Source organism: Schistocerca piceifrons, chromosome 7 (assembly GCF_021461385.2).
Source record: "Schistocerca piceifrons isolate TAMUIC-IGC-003096 chromosome 7, iqSchPice1.1, whole genome shotgun sequence".
Lineage (NCBI taxonomy): Eukaryota > Metazoa > Arthropoda > Insecta > Orthoptera > Acrididae > Schistocerca > Schistocerca piceifrons.
Genome location: NC_060144.1, coordinates 322,077,798 through 322,098,959, shown reverse-complemented (window position 1 = coordinate 322,098,959; position 21,162 = coordinate 322,077,798). Strand labels below are relative to the sequence as shown.

Below are 21,162 nucleotides of genomic sequence, written 5' to 3'. Positions count from 1 at the left end.
TGACTCTTCAGTGAAGGTATGTTCTCGAAACTTCAACAAAAGCCCGTATTGAGCTACTGAGTGTTAGAGATGGGCAAAGCTGTTCTTTTCAGAGATCAGATCAGAACCGTTCACTCCCTGAAATGAGCTAGCTCTTTTCCATGACTCACCACTCATTCACAATAGAAAATAAATGGAAGGCACATTGCCATTTAAACTTGGTTTATTCCAGTACTATACCTGTATTTTGATCTTATTTGATCCTATTTTGAAGTAACACAGATAATGAGTAAGAATTTTGTATTGTTTATTGAAATTTCCACGATATTGCAAAGTTTTTGATTATTGATTTATTTTGCACCATCGTGGTTTTTTGGGTGATCGGAAAACGTTGTAACTTGAGATTTACATTAACAATATATTTGGCTATAATGTATTAAAATTTCATTAACCTCGTACAAATACATCGCAAGCCATATATTTTTAAAGTGAACGTTTCCTTCCAAAGACACCTAAAATTGCAAAATCCGTACCAGAATAAGGAAAAAAAAAAAAAAAAAAAAAAAAAAAATTGACTGTAAGACTAAAGTGCTGCATATAGCCTTACGCAGAATAAAACAAGGAAAATATTGGTGTATCACATTTTGCGATACGTTTATCGGTTCGCTCGTAATGAAAGTGTAAATTGTAGTGTCCATATTAAAAATCCTCTAGTAAGAGGAGTCTTCAGGAATCTAATCTGATCAGTTTAAATAAATAAAAATAAAATAAAAACAAATGATGTATACATAACATAATAATGTAATATACATAGCGGTATTACTACGAAGAACAATATCCAATAGAGACAAACTCCGTTGCAGAGGCGCTGAGTCAAGCAGGTCGAGCCGCAAGCTGTATTACTGCGTGAGCTAAGACCGCAGAGACCAGAGTGAGACCTGAGTTGCTTTGCTCAACGCTCTGGCTAGAGTCGAGAACGGTGGGATGAACGTTGAGCGGGCGAGTTCCGAGGGTGGGGGGAGCGGTGAACGGTCACCAGTCACCCGCTCTGAGACAAATCATCCGTTCTCTTGCGAGCAGGTTGTTGCAAGCAGTTCTTACGTTCTCCACTAGGAGGCTCTCTGTCCTGTTGCTCGCATCAACTGCCCAGAGGGCAGGACGTGCGACTGAAACGATAGCCGACGGACTGCGATGCTAAGTTAAGCTGCGCCAGACACTGCACGCGGCAGAGGAAGCACAGAGACGGCACGGCATATGTGAAACACAAAATCCAATGGGGCACTGCACAATGCAGGCAGCCAAGGTAGAAGCAGTGGAGACGCCGGCGCTGGCTGTGTTGTGTGGCGTGCAGTGTGCTCTGACCAGCAGAGGTGCCGCTGATATGCTCCGTCTCTCTCTCTCTCTCTCTCTCTCTCTCTCTCTCTCTCTCTCTCTCTCTCTCTCTGCTGTGGGAAACGTTTGGAGCCACCGTTCTTTTTTTCTGAATCACTGATTGTTCACTCCTTTGAAAGATTCAACTCTATGAATCAGTTCAGGAGCGGATCCCCCATCTCTACCGAGTGTCTCTCCTGCAGAGTCTTCCACTGGAGTTTATCTATCATCTCCGTAACGCTTTCGCGATTACTAAATGATCCTGTAATGAAGCACGCTGCTTTCCGTTGGATCTTCTCTATCTCTTCTATCAACCCTATCTGGTACGGATCCCACACTGCTGAGCAGTATTCACGCAGTGGGTGAACAAGTGTACTGTAACCTACTTCCTTTGTTTTCGGATTGCATTTCCTTAGGATTCTTCCAATGAATTTCAGTCTGGCATCTGCTTTACCGACGATCAACTTTATATGATCATTCCATTTTAAATCACTCCTAATACGTACTCCCAGATAATTTATGGAATTAACTGCTTCCAGTTGCTGACCCGCTATTTTGTAGTTAAATAATAAGGGATCTATCTTCCTATGTATTCGCAGCACATTACACTTGCCTACATTGAGATTCAATTGCCATTCCCCGCACCATGCGTCAATTCGCTGCAGATCCTCCTGCATTTCAGTACAATTTTCCATTGTTACAACCTCTCGATACACCACAGCATCATCTGCAAAAAGCCTCAGTGAACTTCCGATGTCATCCACAAGGTCATTTATGTATATTGTGAATAGCAACGGTCCTATGACACTCCCATGCGGCACACCTGAAATCACTCTTACTTCCGAAGACTTCTCTCCACTGAGAATGACATCCTGCGTTCTGTTATCTAGGAACTCTTCAATCCAATCACACAATTGGTCTGATAGTCCATATGCTCTTACTTTGTCCATTAAACGACTGTGGGGAACTGTATCAAACGCCTTGCGGAAGTCAAGAAACACGGCATCTACCTGTGAACCCGTGTCTATGGCCCTCTGAGTCTCGTGGACGAATAGCGCGAGCTGGGTTTCCCACGACCATCTTTTTCGAAACCCATGCTGATTCTTACAGAGTAGATTTCTAGTCTCCAGAAAAGTCATTATACTCGAACATAATATGTGTTCCAAAATTATACAACTGATCGACGTTAGAGACATAGGTCTATAGTTCTGCACATCTGTTCGACGTCCCTTCTTGAAAACGGGGATGACCTGTGCCCTTTTCCAATCCTTTGGAACACTACGCTCTTCTAGAGACCTACGGTACACTGCTGCAAGAAGGGGGGCAAGTTCCTTCGCGTACTTTGTGTAAAATCGAACTGGTATCCCATCAGGTCCAGCGGCCTTTCCTCTTTTGAGCGATTTTAATTGTTTCTCTATCCCTCTGTCGTTTATTTCGATATCTACCATTTTGTCATCTGTGCGACAATCTAGAGAAGGAACTACAGTGCAGTCTTCCTCTGTGAAACAGTTTTGGAAAAAGACATTTAGTATTTCGGCCTTTAGTCTGTCATCCTCTGTTTCAGCACCATTTTGGTCACAGAGTGTCTGGACATTTTGTTTTGATCCACCTACCGCTTTGACATAAGACCAAAATTTCTTGGGATTTTCTGCCAAGTCAGTACATAGAACTTTACTTTAGAATTCATTGAACGCCTCTCGCATAGCCCTCCTCACACTACATTTCGCTTCGCGTAATTTTTGTTTGTCTGCAAGGCTTTGGCTATGTTTATGTTTGCTGTGAAGTTCCCTTTGCTTCCGCAGCAGTTTTCTAACTCGGTTGTTGTACCACGGTGGCTCTTTTCCATCTCTTACGATCTTGCTTGGCACATACTGATCTAACGCTTATTGTACGAAGGTTTTGAACTTTTTCCACTGATCCTCAACTATCTGTACTTGAGGCAAAGCTTTTGTGTTGAGCTGTCAGGTACTCTGTAATCTGCTTTTTGTCACTTTTGCTAAACAGCAAAATCTTTCTACCTTTTTTAATATTTCTATTTACGGCTGAAATCATCGATGCAGTAACCGCTTTATGATCGCTGACTCCCTGTTCTGCGTTAACTGTTTCAAATAGTTCGGGTCTGTTTGTCACCAGAAGGTCTAATATGTTATCGCCACAAGTCGGTTCTCTGTTTAACTGCTCAAGGTAGTTTTCAGATAAAGCACTTAAAAAAATTTCACTGGATCACGTCTTGATCCCTGAGGCAACAGATGGTGACGTTTGCAAGACAACCACCATCTGCACGAACAGTCCGACGACATTTGTAGCAGCATGGACTATCAGCTCAGAGACCGTGACTGTGGTTAGCCTTGACGCTGCATCACAGACAGCGGTGCCTGCGATGGTGTACTCAAAGACGAACCTGGGTGCACGAATGGCAAAACATCATTTTTCTGGAAGACCCAGGTTCTGTTTACAGCATCACGATGGTCGTATCCGTGTTTGGCGACATCGTGGTGAACGCACATTGGAAGAGTGTATTCGTCATCGCCATACTGGCGTATCACCCAGCATGATGGTATGGGGTGCCATTGGTTACACGTCTCTGTCACCTCTTGTTCCCATTGACGGCACTCTGAACAGTGGACGTTACATTTCAGATGTGTTATGACCTGTGGCTCTACCCTTCATTTGATCCCTGCAAAACCCTATATTTCAGCAGGATAATGCACATCCACATGTTGCAGGTCCTGTACGAGCCTTTCTGGATACAGAAAAAGTTCGACTGCTGCCTGGCCAGCACATTCTTCAGGTCTCTCACCAACTGAAAACGTCTGGTCAATGGTGGCCAAGCAACTGGCTTGTCACAATACGCCAGTCATCACTCTTGATGAACTGTGGTATCGCGTTGAAGCTGCATGGGCAGCTGCACCTGTACACACCATCCAAGCTCTGTTTGACTCGATGATGCTCAGGCCGTTATTACGCTAGAAGTGGTTGTTCTGGGTACTGATTTCTCAGGATCTATGCACCCAAATTGCGTGAAAATGTAATCACATGTCAGTTCTAGTATAATATATTTGTCCAATGAACACCTGTTTATCATCTGCATTTCTTATTGGTGCTGCAATTTTAATGGCCAGTAACGTATATATATAAAATTCGGAAAATTGCAAATTTTATAATGAGATAAAAATCCGAAAACATGAAAAAAATTGCTTTCCATTCTAACTCCCCTTAATCACGACAGATGACTTAAGACTACGCTGTACTATTTAAGAGCTGTTGAAAGCTCTTAAAATCACTCGACCATTGTGTAACAGTGGGAGGAGGTGCGGCCATCTTTGATCTACTCGATTGTGCACTGACCTCATCGGTTGGCATGTCAGTGAACGTGACACAGCTGTTTGCAGTCAGTAATGGCTGTGCCAGTGTGAGCGCAGCTGCCCTGGCAGTGTGCTTCCTACTTGGGACTTGGAAACTGTCCTCGGTGGGGAGGTCACCTTTGGCAGCCTTCATGCCCAAGGCAGCAGATTTGTTCTTCGTGTGCACCTTACTTTTAGAGGCAGCGGCTTTTTTGTGGAGGTCACCTCGGAAGACGCCGCTTGGGTGTTTCCTTGTGGATGCGACTGTGTCAGGTTGTCCCCTCGTGGTGACGTCCACCTCCATATCTGTCTGGTTCCAGGCCCAGATTAACCCCTTCAGGAATGTCAGACTTTCACTGACAACAGCTGTGCTTGAAGAAGCCTTTGAGATGCCAGTGCAGCTAGTAACTGTGCCATTCACGTGTGAGATAAGTGTCTTGTCTGCAATGCAGCTTTCACTTGCACTGACAGAACAGGGGGCAGGTACCACCGGAAAACAGCCACAGTACATCAGTGGCCTCCAACTAAATCTAAAGCTTGTGCTACTGTGTTTGGGAGCAAGCCCTGCCCACCACACTCACTGAATTATGGATTGTGTCATGTCTGTGTGTGCGATCAAAGCCGCATCTGCTGACATTGCACTCGTCGTATTAGTATCAATAACTTGCATTATCTGCAGTGACGAGCAGTCCATCTCAAAATATGCAGATGGTCTCACTGAAATCTTCACAGACTGTAATTATTCTACCAATCTTGTACTAAAACAAATCTCCCGTGCCTTGTCTTTCCAGTCTACCACCACCACCACCTCCTGAAGTCTCTTTGTCCGGCCACAGAGAAGCTTTCTCCTCATTTACTCTGTACCACCCAGGACTGGAGCAACTGAACTAAATTCTCTGCCAGGGTTCTGACTACCTCTCGTCATGCCCTGAAATGTCCCCCCCCCCCCCCCCCCCCACTATCCTGCCCACCCCTCTCACTGTGGTATTCCACAATCCACTGAACCTACACAGTATACTCTTCCATCCCTACATAACCCCTGCTCCTAATCCCTTACCTCATGGCTCATATCCCTGTAATGGACCTAGATGCAAGACATGATGATGATGATGATGATGATGATGTCTGGTTTGTGGGGCACTCAACTGCGAGGTTATCAGTGCCTGTACAAATTCCCAAGCTTTGCTCAGCCCAACCTCCCCACTTTCATGAATGATGATGAAACGATGAAGACAACACAAACACCCAGTCATCTCGAGGCAGGTGAAAATCCCTGACCCCGCTGGGAATTGAACCCGGGACCCCGTGCTCAGGAAGCGAAAATGCTACTGCGAGACCACGAGCAGCAGACAGATGCAAGACCAAGACCTGTCCCATACATCACCCCACCACCACCTGCTCCTGTCCGGTCACAAACATCATCTATCCCATCAAAGGCAGGGCTATTTGTGAAACCAGTCACATGATCTACAAGCTAAGCTGCAACCACTGTGCTGCATTCTATGTGGTTATGACAACCAACAAGCTGTCTGTCTGCATGAATGACCACTGGCCAACTATGGCCAAGAAACAAGTGGACCACCCTGTTGCTGAGCACGCTGCCCAACATGAAAACCTTCATTTCAATGACTGCTTCACAGCCGGTGCCAAATGATCTGTGAGAGCAGAGATTCTCTCAGTGGTGGCACAGTAACCAGCCACAATGGGGCATCCTGGGTGGTTGGATTTGTGGACTTTAGGAAGCATGCAGAAGGTACGAGTGCGGGGTGTGGTAGGGGTGAGCAGAGAGATGGGAGTCCAGGGAGAGGTTTTGGGATGGGCTAAGGATTTGAGGAGTGCCTGGAGATCCTGCTGGTTTTCTGGGATCACAACATCAGCTTTTATGAATTGTACAGGTGGGAACTTTCCCCGCAATTTATCCTACATTCACGTAACCCTCCTGGCGTCAACCTTCATTAGTCATTCCCTCACCCATCCAGCCACTTCCCTGTTCCCATTCCAGCACTACACAGCCCTCATTCCACCATTGCAATCAGTCCTCAGTCATTTTACTTCTTTCCTTTCCTGCTACCTAACCCCCCCCCCCCCCCCCGGTCTCTCCCTAGCGCTCCATCTAACCTCCTGACTGCACATAGCTGCCCTACCCTCTCTCCAACTCGTCCCTGCGTGCTCCCCAGCAGCATTTCACTGTCTCCCACTTGTCCCCTACTCTCCCTCCTCCTCCTCGTCCCAGCCTCCTCCTTATCCCCACCCAGTTGCAACTCCCCTCATAAACTGGTGCTGCTGCTCGCAGTGTGGCTTCAGTTGCCAGAGACAGGAGTCATGGAGTGTGTGACATCTATTTTTGACAAAGGCCTTGTGGCCAAAAGTTTATTTGTGATAGTCCTTTTTTATGCCTAGCTGCGATTCAGCGTCTCCGCTATATGGCGAGTGGCAGCCTTCCTTTTAACAATATTGTTACAGGTGAAATATCCTCAGATTTCAGGAAAAATGTAATAGTTCCAATTCTAAAGAAAGCATGTACTGACAGGTGTGAATATTACTGGAATGAAATGATAATTAAATGGACACCCTAGCTACAAAGAGGCGTTGATATACTTCATAGACGACATGTTGAAAGTGTATGCCCCGACCGGGACTCGAACATGGGATCTCCTGCTTACATGGCACACGCTCTATCCATCTGAGTCACCGATAGTTAAAATATGGCTTCCCAGCCATTGACCTTCATGTGCGAATGCACACGCTATGCCCAAACTCTTACGGGACTTGGTAGATTAATCTGCCACGAGTAATGAGTATGATGGGCAAACATCTATTAGGCGCACTACGAATGTAGTGGTGTGGACATGTTGGAAATGTGAGTCTCACGGGGAGCGGGCAAGGGATAAATCCCTGAAAGTGCTCTATCCTCTGTGCCTCCAGTGGCTCAGATGGATGGAGCGTCTGCCTTGTAAGCAGGAGATCCCGGGTTCGAGTCCCGGTCAGGGCACACATTTTCAACATGTCCCCTATGAAGTATATCAACGCCTCTTTGCAGCTAGGGTGACCATTTAATTATCATTTCATTCTAACAAAAGCTGCATGGTCATTAATGGTAACTGTTCTTTCGAGAACAGATACTACCTTCATATACAATATTACTGGACTAATATTAACATGAATTGTTTACACAAGAATGGAAAAACTTGTTGGGGAAAATCATTTTGGGGTCTGGAGAAATGATGGAACATGCCAGGCAATATTGATCCTACGATTTATATTAAAGGACACGTTAAGGTAAAGCAAACTTGCAATTATAGAGTTTACAGATTTTGAGAAAGTTTTTGAGAATGTCGACAGGAAAACACATTTTGAAAATTTGGAGGTAGCAGGGAAAAAATACAAGGAGTGAAAAGTGCTATGCAACTTGTACAGAAACCAGACTGCAGGTACAAAGAGTCAAAGGAGATGAAAGGAAATTACTAATTGAAAACAGAGTGACTCAAGCTGGTACCTTACTCCTGATGTTATTCTATATGTATATCGAGCAAGCTGTAAAGGATAAGCAAGCAGAAATTTTGGATGGGGAGATAATGTTCTCAGAGAAGTTATAGTTCTTAGATTTGCTGCTGATATTATAATTCTATTAAAGATGACAACGGACTTGGAAAAGCAGTTGAATGTAATGAATTGTGCCCTGAAAAGAGGTAAGATGAACATTGACAAAAGTAAAACAAAGGTGATGGAATGTAGTCGAATTAAATAAAGTGTTCCTGAGGATATTAAATTATGAAATGAGACACTAAAAATAGCAGATATGGTTTGGTGTGTGGCCAGGCAAAATAACAGATACTGGCCGAAGTAGAGAGGTTGTAAAATTCAGATTAGCAATAACAGGAATAGCGTTGCTGAAAGAGAGAACTTTCTCAACATCGAATATTAATTTTAAGTGTCAGGAACCTTTTCAGAAGATGGTTGTGTAGAATGTGGCCTTGTACAGAAGTGAAACATTTTCAATAAACCATTCAGACAAGACAGGTATGGAAAATTTAAAATGTGGTCTACAGAAGAATGATGAAAATTAGATGGGAATATTGAATAACAAATATGGAGGTACTGAGCTGAATGGGGAAAAATGAAAGTTAAGGCACATTCTGGCTAAAAGAAGGGATCAGTGATAGTTCAGATCCTGAGGTATGGAAAAATTGTACAGGGAGACAAAGGCTTGAATAGAGTAATCAAGTTCAAATGGATCTAAGTTGTTACGTCATTCAGAGATGAAGAGACTAGCACAGCAGCCTGCACCAAACCAGTCTGCAGATTGAATACCACAACACCAACTTTCTCCCAGACAGATTACAATACGGCATTTTTATGTACCTATCTATGACTCAGCATCTCCACTATTTGGCGGGTAGCAACTATCCTTTTTAATAATATAATTAAATTACAATTATATTTCAAAAATATGAAGGCAACTACACACACCAGAACGTATTTTCACTATGAAACGTTATGTGCGCTCATTTCGAACTTCCTTGCACATCAAACCAGTAGTCAGGATCAAGGTTCGCACCCGGAATGTTTGCCTTTTGCTGGTAAATGCTCTACTTAGTTATCAAGGCAGGACTCTCAACCCAACCTCACAGCTTTACTTCCATTACCCCTCTCCTCTCATGAGTCATGCCTGTATATTACAGTAGGCTGCCCGTGAAAAGCAAATGTTCTGGATTCAAGTCCCGGTCCAGCACAAGGTTTAAAAGAAAGTTTCAACTACACTGCAGTAAAGTCAGTATTTTTAATCGCTACTGAGTAAAATGTCAACACCGCCATGGTTTTGCCAAAGGTCATGGCAAGAGGTGACCCTGCCGCTAAAGAGGTCATCCACCACAGGCATCTAAAATATATACTTTTAATAGGCAGATAATATTTTCAAATGATTAGATAACATCTACTGAGTTGTTCTGCTGTAGAATTTCATTATTTCAATCAATATTCTATTAGAGAAATTATGTTTTAATTGAATAAACAACATGCCTGGTTCAGTTCCTATTAGGCAACCTGATCACAAAATTACAATAAGGCTTTTTTACATAGCTGTCTGCGGGATATCACATTATCTGTATGCAAACATTCCAAGTTTGATCAAGGACCCTATTGTGAAGCAGTACTGGTCCTTCCAGCACATGACACAAGTTATTTTGCCAAGCCAAGCAAACAAGTATCAAATGAGGAAAAAATAGTAAATTATGTTTTATACAAACAAACTCTTCAAGTTTTGGACTCTGAAAAAATAGTGCATCTCTGACTAACAGTGAATCAGCAAAGGATAATAAGCAGTGTAGAAAGTTCTACACACACGCACGCTCGCGCGCGCGCACGTGCGCACACACACACACACACACACACACACACACACACACACACACACACACACACCTTTATGCATCTAACTAAGGAGGCAGGGATATTAAACAAAGCCTCACAGTATATCTATTTATTTAAGAAATATGCTGTCAGCAATTCATTTGAGTTTTAGACTAATAGAAAAATTCTCAAATATTATTTAGTACAATACTAGAAGCAAAAATGACCTGCACTTATCTGGTGAATCAAGCTCTGACACAGAAAGGAGTGAAATACTGGGTGGTTATAATTACACTGACAATGTTCCAAGTGCTGTAGTGCAGGCTGTACACACTGAAACATCATAGTTATGTTCATTAATCAGTGGGCTTGCTGAGTATGAAGTAAGAAATAACAGTTCCATTTCCTTCTACCAGGTGAAAATATGGTGCTGAAAGCAGTCAGAATGTGAGGTGTTTCCTGTTTTGATGTAAGTATGTTGTTTGTTACTTGGCACGTGTGTTGATTTCTTTCGTGAAGTGACTGCTGGTGTAAGGGGTTTGGAAGGCTGAAGTTTTCTGAACGAAATGCTATGGCTATTGAGAAAACCATGCAGTGCTGGTAAAATTGTTTTATCACATTGACAACAATAGCAGCAATATACTGCACAAATATTGCTGACAGAAACAACTGTGAACGGCCCCCATGTTCATTTGAAGAAGCCGGTCAATTACGTGGTGCAGCAGGGAGAGGGAGGCGGCCCATTCCCATGGCAGTTGATGATGAAGTTGCTGCAGCTATAGCCAACTGCGCAGCCCATGCTTAAATTTTGCAACTAGTGCTCCAGCTGTGTCACAGGAATCGTCTCTCTCAAAAGATTTTGTGGAGCATTGTACACTGTCATCCCTACAAGATTCAGAATGTGCACCAAATGAAGCTCAAATGTAGGCTACACGCTGCGACTTTTCCCTTCGTTTTTTAGCACACTCGGAATTAATGACTTGGCTGGAGAATGTTCTTTGGACAAACAGGGCACATTTTACTCTGCACAGTGCTGTGTGAATCCACAGAACTGTTGCATATGGGGTTCTACTCCACCACATTTTGTGCACCAACATCCATCTGATTGCACTGGATATGCTGTGAGCAACTGTTGATGCCACGTTATGGATGCAGCATGTTGCTGACTCAGGAGATCACATGGAAGACATGTTGTAACTTGTGCAATACGCTTAAGTGACTGTGTGATGTAGTTTCACAACCTCCTTCATTCTCAGTCCGTTTTCCTTCACTGAGATGACACCTCACAGGCCTGTTAGGTGTACAGTGACAATAGCACATTATAAGAACCTCCTCATGAAACACGTGAGTCCAGCTTTGCAAGAAAACAATTGTGTCTACACCACTATTTTCATACAGGATGGGGTGACACCACAAGTCGCACGCCAGGTGAAAGATTTGCTTCAAGAAACCCTAGGTGACAACTGTATCACCTCTAGGTAATTTCAAGATTTGTGGCCTTCCAGATCCCCTGACCTAAATCCATGTGACTTTTGGTTGTGGGGATATGTTGGGGATTGGTCTATCTGATCTGAAGAACAGCATATGATGACATATCACTCTGATTACACCGGTTATGCTGTGAGCAACTGTAGACAGTGTAATATTATTGATACAGTATGCAGCCACATCTGGAGACCATACAGAACACACTTTGTAACTTGTGACCACATCCAAATAAACGTGCCAGAACCATTGTTATCATGTGTGTGATTATTCCTCCCCTTTTCCTGCACCCACATCACATTCTGACTGTTTAAAGTGGAATATTTTCAACTGGTGGCAGAAAGTGGAACTATTGCTTTTCTCATTATGTTCCACGAGTGCACCAATTAATGAAAATAAGTACGACATTTCAGCATACTGCGATGTATACAGCCTGCACCACAGCACTGGCAACACTGTCGGTTTAATTTTAAACACCTGGTACATTGCATTCTTCTTTAAATCCTTTCTTTGCCTTTGCTAATATGCTCATATGTCACTTTTGAATGTAGTTAGTAAAAGTAACCAACCATTTCCAATGAAACTCTTAAGTTTCATGTTCTCTTTGCACCGTTTCTTTGATAGCCCTGCCGTATGTACCATACAAGTTCAAGAAACCTCGAGAAACTATAATTGATGATACACAGTTTATGGTAGTATTAACAGCACTACTGTAATATATACTTTTACATTCATGCCCTACTGTCCACAGCTCATGGTCTACTGATTAATGTCACCATCTCTACATGGCAGCGTAGCTTGTCGTTTAGTGGTCAAAATCACTGCACCTACATTGCAGTGTCCCTTACCAGATTCCCGACTGGGTCAGAGATTTTCTTCACTCGCGGACTGGGTATTTGTGTTGTCCTTTCATCTCAACTTCATTGATGCACAAGTAGCTGAAGTGGTGTTAATAAGATAGTCTTGCACTAGGCGGCCAATCAACCTCAACCTCAGACTGTGTCTCCCACCCAATATTCCTATACAATCATTTTATTTCTTTTCATCTGCCCTGCTATCACTTTCTCAGTCTAAGATTCCCAACTGCTTCCACTCACTCCTGAAATTACCGCTTACTTCCTATATCCAGTCTTTTACTTTCTGGAGAAGCAACTTTTGGTTTGTAAGATTAACATCTAGTAACTACATGTTATTAGTGATGGTCTGAGCTCTACTATATTTGGTCTTTGTAACTTAGTGAGTCATGCACACAAATACTTTTGTTTTGTTTTAAGTTACAAGAAAATATGCTTCACTGTGGTAGTTCATATGTAACGTGATGAAAGATTTGGTATCTTGGTCTCCTCATTACTGTCTCCCCCCCCCCCCCCCCCCCTCAAGATCCCTACATACAAACGTTCAAGGCCTTTTAAGACCAACAGGGAGTGTAAGTGTAAGAGCCACACACACACACACACACACACACACACACACACACACACACACACACACACACACACACACAGAGAGAGAGAGAGAGAGAGAGAGAGAGAGAGAGAGAGAGAGAGAGAGAGAGAGAGAGCATACTGAAGTATAAATTGCTGTATGCATGTAAATAGACTTAAGAAATTATGTAAATCATCAGCATGTTGCCATATTTTCTACAGAGAAGATGTGCTATAATTGTAAAACTGACTCATTCCATAGCACAGAAAGGTCACAATTATGAACCATGGAACCTGCAAATAAATAACTGGGTGTGCATGTCCCACCTCTTCCATTTCAGGCAATAATTTCCTAATGAGAAAAACGGTAAGTTGCGCAATGCTTCAGACCGTATGTCGAGCTCTATATGTTGTTCAAAATTACTATGTCAGGAACACATGGTGGTACAGCACTGAGATGCCACATTCTGCACAGAACACACAAGACATCTTACATTTTATTCAACTCTCTCAAACTCACAAACTGTTTAATGTACAGAAGTGGAAATGGCATCAGTGTCTTCTGGAAGACCTGCAAGTTTTCATTTTACTTTTATTTGTGACAACATATGTTAAATTTCTAAGAAATAAATGGGTACATCCTTGTTCCGCAAATGTCCTAACACATAAGTTACACAAACTCAGGTGGGAGACACCTGAGCACCCACCCTATAGTACTGATTTCTCCCGAAGTGATTATCACACCTTCAGTCCCTGAAAAAAAGGCCTTGAAGATAGACAATTCCGGTCACATGACAATGTGCAGCAGGCATTTAAGACTTTTTCACACAGTAGGGCATGGTGTTTTACAAAATGGATATTTTCAACATGGTGCATTAGCAGAATGATTGCCTCAATACTTATTGTGATGTTATCTGATTGGTTCAAATGGCTCTGAGCACTATGGGACTTAACTTCTGAGGTCATCAGTCCCTTAGAACTTAGAACTACTTGAACCTAACTAACCTAATGACAGCACTCACATCCATGCCTGAGGCAGGATTCGAACCTGCGACCATAACGGTCGTGCAGTTCCAGACTGTAGCGCCTAGAACCGTTCAGCCACCCCGGCCGGCTATCTGATTGGCATACTACCTCTAGACTGTACTGTCTTCAAACGGAAACTTTTTGATTGCTTCTTCTTTATATCTTCCAACTGTTTTGGGGCCCTCCCGATTTTTAACAATGTGTCACAGTGTCCCTGAATAGTCTTTGCGGATATTAAATGTCCAAGATTTTCATCTAAGGTGGTATTCTTTTTCTTTTTAAACTAAACACCTGTATTGAGTCAATGGTTAGTTCAGTTGATGTTTTGAAACGTTGACATTACACTTCATTTGCATGAAAAAACTAAAACATATTGGTTGTCAATTTTGACACAATGTAAGAACTCTTTTGGAAAATATGGCATTATGACACTGTACATAACTACTCATGTTCTCACTTCGGTACATTGTGCAATAGTTTATTTCAAGAGCGACTTTGATAATTTTTATCTTAAAATAAACATTATCTGTGTTAATCATTTAGTAACGGACATGGTGAGATTGTTGAGTGAACAGCCTGTGGTGTGAAGTTTAGCATTGCACATAGATGACAGTGTGACAATAACTTCTGAAAGCAGCAAAGTTTCATTCTGTTTTGTGTTTGGGTGTCAATGACTCAACGTTTCTGCTATTCATTTTACCAGTACACTGACAATGCTATGAATTTAAAGCAATTCAATGAAAAATAAAAAGCAGCATAAAATTAAGACAGTATGTGACATGAGTCATTTGTTGTCATTTAGAGACAAGTTTGATAATGGGCTCTGCTTACAGGGCGCAAACATGGCAACTGGCAAGGCCAGCACAGCCAGGCAGCGGGCAAGAGCAGGATGGAAGACTGAGTGCTCAGCAGCAGATCACTCCATATGGAGCTGTCAGTTTCAAAAGGCTGACAGTTACATGACATCAAACGCGGGTTTACCCCATTACAGCTGACGGTTTTAGGACAATGCTTTATCCACATTTGTGTTGATTACACACACACACAAATTAGTATGGTAAAGTACGATACGGCAAATGAAAGAGAAGTTTGGGATGAATCAGCTGAGATGCTGACAATGTAAGTGAATATTATATAAAAAGATATTAAATAAACAACTCTGTAATATGTGCGATTTACTGAATAATTTATACCTCTTGACCCAATGCAGCTACAGAGTAGAGCGATTGCTCATTTTAAAGGTCTGGTGTACTTGTATAATTTGAAGCATTAATTTTTCGTTGGTAAAATACCAACTGTATTAATTTGTTGCTAATAATTAATTGGAACAAATAATACAAGACAGATACATGAACAGCAGGGCAGTGTACAACAGTGGGTGCCGTAAAAAAAGTATGCGATATCTGCAATTACTATATGATATGTTGTGTTGTCTTTGTTTTTAATAATTTTTGCATAGCTTTGCCCATACTTGTTTACCCTTTGTATATATGTTAATTCTGATCAGTGCATCAGAAAGGGCACTTCAGATCCATACGGAGAGTGGTGCCTTATAAAGTACTGTAAGTTACACAAATGGACAAAAACTATTTTCTCACTCTGCAAAGATAATTGCAAAACATTAAAACATTAATTCTTGACAAACAATTGTAGCTACAAATCTGTGCAATGAAAATGTTTTTTGATGAGAATGTGAGTATGCATATAACGGCGAAAACAGAATTAAGATTGCTCTTCTATGTACAAAGTTATGCAAAGAAATGGTGATCAATGTAAAGCAGTTATGTTACGTAGCTCGGGGAATTTTGGATTGAAGGTATTTAAGTGGAGATGACACAAAGCTCCAGGAGAGTGTTCTGTGCTTCTTTGCCAAAGCCGGACCTGTGTTACTCGACGCCACATGTTGGTGATAGCTTTTGCAGTTCCAGAAGTGTTGAACTTAGCCGAATATCATGTGTGTGTGAACGAAAGATAGAACTTTTCACGACGAATCCCTTAGGATATTTTCAGTGTAGAACACAGTAGGGATGTGGGTTTTTCACGCATGTTGTCTTTTGGTGATTGTTTTTGCAAGCAAATGGTGCTTTGCAGTGAAATCATAGCTGCGGGACTCTGATTCCATTTTAACAACATTTAGGTGATTGATTCTGAAACAGTGCCACTGGACTTAACTGTGTTTAAACTAATCGGGACTTTGGATATTTTGTGGCATCTGACACTTAGAAATTCCCGTTAGTGTCAAGTGAACTTTAGATCATTAGGATTAGGCTGTATTTTAGCAAACTGATCGATTTACTAAATACCAATAGATGTTCTTCAGCATTCAACAACCTTTATTAAAATTTATAGTGTGTGTAGTATCATTACTGGGGGCTCGAGCAATAATTAAAATGGCACATAACAGTTTGGAAGATGCCACCAGTGAACTGTATTTAGTTACAAACAAAAGCTTGAGAATTTTAAGAAGCTTAACACACACTTTCAATTCGTCATTTGACTTCAGCGTCCTACACAATACCCTGGTTAACATTTGTACTTGTTGGTCAGCAGCATTGAGAGTATTTTATTTATGCACTTTAACAGGTATTAAGTGCACGTGTCTGGTGGTAGAAGGGGTAAGAGATCATCCCTGAGATAAACAACGAGAGTGAGTGAGCAGAAGTATTTGCCACCCTATCCCATTCCACTGAATGTCGTAAGTACATAGGCCAGAGGCAGATGAGGAACTCTCAGAACTCACCTGCAGTGAGAGGAACACCCCCCCCCCCCCCCCCCCCTCCTTCACCCCTTCCCTTTTGCCTGAGCCCAAGCCAGCATGAGACACGCATAAAGCAATGATCTAATAAATAACACTTTTATCAGCAGGCAAAGGTGAAAATGAAGAGAGCCATTGGGAACACATACAATGGTATGTGTTAAAACATTTTCAGGAAAGATGTACAACACCATGCCAGCATGCAGCTTAAAGACACCCGATCCCTAGCCAACATTAAATGTTTGTACAAAATAAAAACTCCTTTCTAAACAAAGGGGAGGTCAATGCAATAAAGGAGTCTAGAGAGCAAAGAACATAGGAAATATAACAAATAACATGAAAGACAATAAAAATGGAACAAAAGAGTGTGTCATAGCCAGCAAGTGGGGAAAGGGAGAGTCAAGTCCCTGCCTTGGATTCAGCATATGGCAGAAGATACAGTATTATGTTTCAGTCACGAAACAAGAAGTGGGTGTTACAAAGGTTTTGTTGTGCCATGAACAAAAATAATATTGCGGACAGAGAACAAGTTCCGATAGAGTAAACTATATCTGGATTGCAGACAAGAATTATAACCCTGCTCCTCCCGAATGCAACTCCAGCTCTTCACCTGACTTGGTGTTTGAAGATGAGAGTATCTGATGAAATTTTAAGTTTCTGGCATTTCCTTCTGAGCATGGTATTTCAACATGACAGCTGGAAGTCACCTTCAGATGCTCAGCTGAAATATCATGTATAGAAGTAAATGATAGCTGTCTATAATCCTGAAACTTCACAGAGTGTTCAGTATGCCAGGAAAACTTCAATAAGAGTCAGATTAGGACTTGGTTATCACAAAATGAAAATCTCTGTTCATCGACAATGAAGAATTGGCATTTTGTTCATCAAGAGGAAAGTGTTTAAACACTGTGATTGGTGTCCAGAAGCAGTCACTGCTCTCAAATCACTGTGGTTCTTTACACCACTCAACCAAGTTAAAAATCTAATAGTTGGCTCTTGCAAGAAGGCAGCACACAATTTGTAAAGAGTTTAATATCAGTTGCTTTGATATTCTTCCTATATAGATCTGATCTAGTCCCATGTGATGTTACCACTTTGAAAAAGTCAAAACTCGTAAGTCATTCATTCTCTGTGTACAAACAGCTTATATACAACACATGCAGAATGCTTGTGTTCATCAGAATGCTCGGATTTTTCTTTCTGTTTTTACATAGTAATCTAAATGTCAAATTGTACCACAGTTAGGAGTTCACACTAAACACTAGATTTCCCTTCTTGTTTGTTTGTTTGTCTGTCTGTTTATTAATGCCTCAGTTATATGGTGAGTGATTTCTTCAGAGGTAATCAATGACTCACAATTGTTCAAGGTAGAAAGAAGTTCTTAAGATGGCCTATGAACAGGTTGGCATGCCTATGGCACTGTCATGTGTGAATGCTGAAGGTTAGATGTATATATCAGATAATTAAAGTAAAAGTACTGAACTGAATTGGTGCAACTCGGCTAAGAGAAAGGATAGGTTGATGAGACATATACTGACATTTTAAAGGAGAACTAATTTGGTAGCACCGGGATAAAAATAGCAGAGAGAGAACTAGCATCTACTACAGTATGATGATTCAAATGGATTTAGTTGCAATACTTAGCAATACTTAGGAACAGATGATGAGTCTTGTTCAGGATGAATTCTTGGGGAGAGCTAAATGGAACCAGTCTTTAGATTGGAGATCATAACAATAACACATTCACATGAACATAAATACTAAGTGATTCAGCTATAGAACTGATCTGGTGTCAAGCAAAAAACATTAACAAAAAAGAGAGGGAAAAATTGACCATAATGTAAAATTCCTTCAATACTTGTACTGAAACTCACCTTCAGGAACTGCTCTGGACCCAACAGCACACTGGCTTGTATGATGTAGTAACAAGTCCGCAGGTTCTCTGAACTGCTCTCTATGAACAAAGTAAGTTAAGATAAAATATAAAACCGAAAATAAGCATGAGTAAATGAAATTATGATTGTGTCCCATTTTCCATATTTAAAAAACCACTAAGCAGTAGCCTTTACATTCAATCTGTGTAACTGCACCTAGAGTTCACTATGACTACTCACAATTTAAAAAATCTTTATTTCCTTACTTTTAAATAGGACAGGTACACTGGTTATTTGGCTGTTCAAGGTATTATACTCACTGATTGGAACTTCCGCAACTAGTGAATGAACACTGTATGGATATTTAAAAGAAGTGTTTACTTGTAATTGAACATTAAGATAATTGAAATTTACCCATTACAATGTAGAGAAAATAATTACAAATTAGATGTATATTTGGCAGTTATTGAGAAACTACTTGAAATAACAAAAATTATACTGGTTTTCTTAATTTGACAATACAAAATAAATGATTAGCAACTTACAATTAGTAAAGCATTAAACACATTAATAAAAAAAAAAACCAAAAACAAAACACCAGTATTGTATTTTGTGTACTGACCAAGCAGAGGAGGCATATTCCTGAAAAGCTGCAGAAGATCTGGACTGGCTGTAGCAGTATTCTCTAGGACAGCCAACCATAGTTCCAGTCCGTCTTCCATGAGATACACATGGCAATCTTGTTGCACATCTGTACTCATTTGAATGACAGGCAGCAAGAATGGGTGCAGAGTTTCGCTTCCACTGCCAAGTGCCTATTTGAAATAGGTGATGATATGCATGGATAATCTGCGTTATAATGTTCTATATACTAAATGATGGTATGCACATACACACGAAATGTGCAACATAATAATAATGATGATTTCACAAGATAATTTAAAGACACTGGGGGAAAGAAACAATTGCAAACACAGCTTACATCATGTGTAATTTTTTTTTTTTTCAGAAAAGACTTCCAAACACTTACATTTGACATTAACATATTTCTCAATTTCAGAAAAATACTTTTTTCTGTATTGCCAGTTTGTATTTTATATCATCATAGTTATTTTGCTGCCCAAATAGAAAAACTTACCTATTACTTTTAGTGTGTCATTTCCCAGTGTAATTCCCTCAACATCAGCCGATATAATTTAATAACTCTACATTAGCCTTAATTTATTTATGCTGAAATTCATCTTACCTCTTTTCAAGATATGAAAAATTCCATTAATCAACTGATTTTCCAAGTACTTTGCCATCTTTGACATAATTACAATACTGCTGGTGAACTTTATGTTTCTATTTCTCCTCCCTGAACTTTCGATTCACTTTCCAAGTTTATGCTTGTTTTCCTTTGAAGTTCACTCAATGTACAGATTATACCAGTATCTCATTTTCCTATAAATGGTATCTGTATATCCTATAGTCATGTATGGTCTTATAACTTTGTCTTTTGGCTTTTCCTCCTTTGTTACTTCACACTTTTTTGCAATCTCCTTTTTAGTAATTTGTACTTCCCTTTTGCCTGTTTCATTTACTTCTTTATTATGAAAAGGAAAGTTGCCACTCTAACACACACGTCCCCCCCCCCCCCTCCCCCCTTCCCCACATCTCCCCTGCCGTCTATTTAACCTGTAGCACTTCACTGTCTGCCTACCCCCCCCCCCCCCCCTACTATCCCTCCCCCTCCTCACCCCAGCCTCCTCCTTACTCCCACCCAGTTGCCACTCCCATCGCGCATCGTTGCTGCTACACACAGTGTGGTTTTAGTTCCTGAAACTGTGGTCGTGGTCATGGTTTTTTTTTTGTGTGTGTGTGTGTGTGTGTGTGTGTGTGTGTGTGTGTGTGTGTGTGTGTGTGTGTGTGTGTGTGTGCATGCACGCGCGCGTGCCCTCCTCTACATCTATTGTTGACGAAGGCCTTAATGGCCGCAATTTTTATTTATTTGTGACAGTCTTATTCTTGTGACTATCTGCAACTCAGCATCTCCGCTGTATGGTGAGTGGCAATTTTCCTTTCACAATATTGTTACATTCCATCCTGGATTTTCCATTGTTTGATCATTTACTGCTTTCTCATATACAGCCCAGTCACATGTGACCACCACCTACGTTTGACATCAACATTCAATAAGTACTCACACACAGCAGGTGTCAGCACTAGCAGTGGATGGTATATAAAGCACGTTGGGGGAATGTGGAAAACAGTGCAGTTTTTTACATAATGTGAAGGTGGAATGATTTATCTGAGGTCCAAAAGGGCGTGCTCATTGGTTTTCGTGCTGTGGGTGGAAGCATTTTGAAAATGACTAAGTCTGTAAATTGTTTGCATATCATCATGATTAAAATATAGCACATGCAGCAAAATGGCACTAACTGTAACTGGTGCCGAGGCAGCTGTGGTGCACCACTGGCCATAGATGACAGGGACGAATGATGGCCACAGGGATGTGTATGGGTGAACAGATGTGCAACTGTAGAGCAACAGACCAACTGAATGAACCAAAAGGC

At 41.3% G+C, this 21,162-nt stretch overlaps 1 protein-coding gene across 5 annotated transcripts in view; it reads right to left on the bottom strand.

Moving 5' to 3' along the window:
* LOC124805364 (importin-11) overlaps positions 1-21,162 on the bottom strand; it is a 176,231-nt gene that overhangs the window by 42,651 nt on the left and 112,418 nt on the right. For all 5 annotated transcript variants that reach the window (XM_047265914.1, XM_047265912.1, XM_047265917.1 and 2 more), the window contains exons 13-14: positions 19,230-19,422; positions 18,608-18,687 (exon numbers count right to left, since the gene is read on the bottom strand). In XM_047265914.1, coding sequence (XP_047121870.1) covers positions 18,608-18,687; positions 19,230-19,422 — 273 coding nt within the window. The remainder of the gene's footprint in view (positions 1-18,607; positions 18,688-19,229; positions 19,423-21,162) is intronic.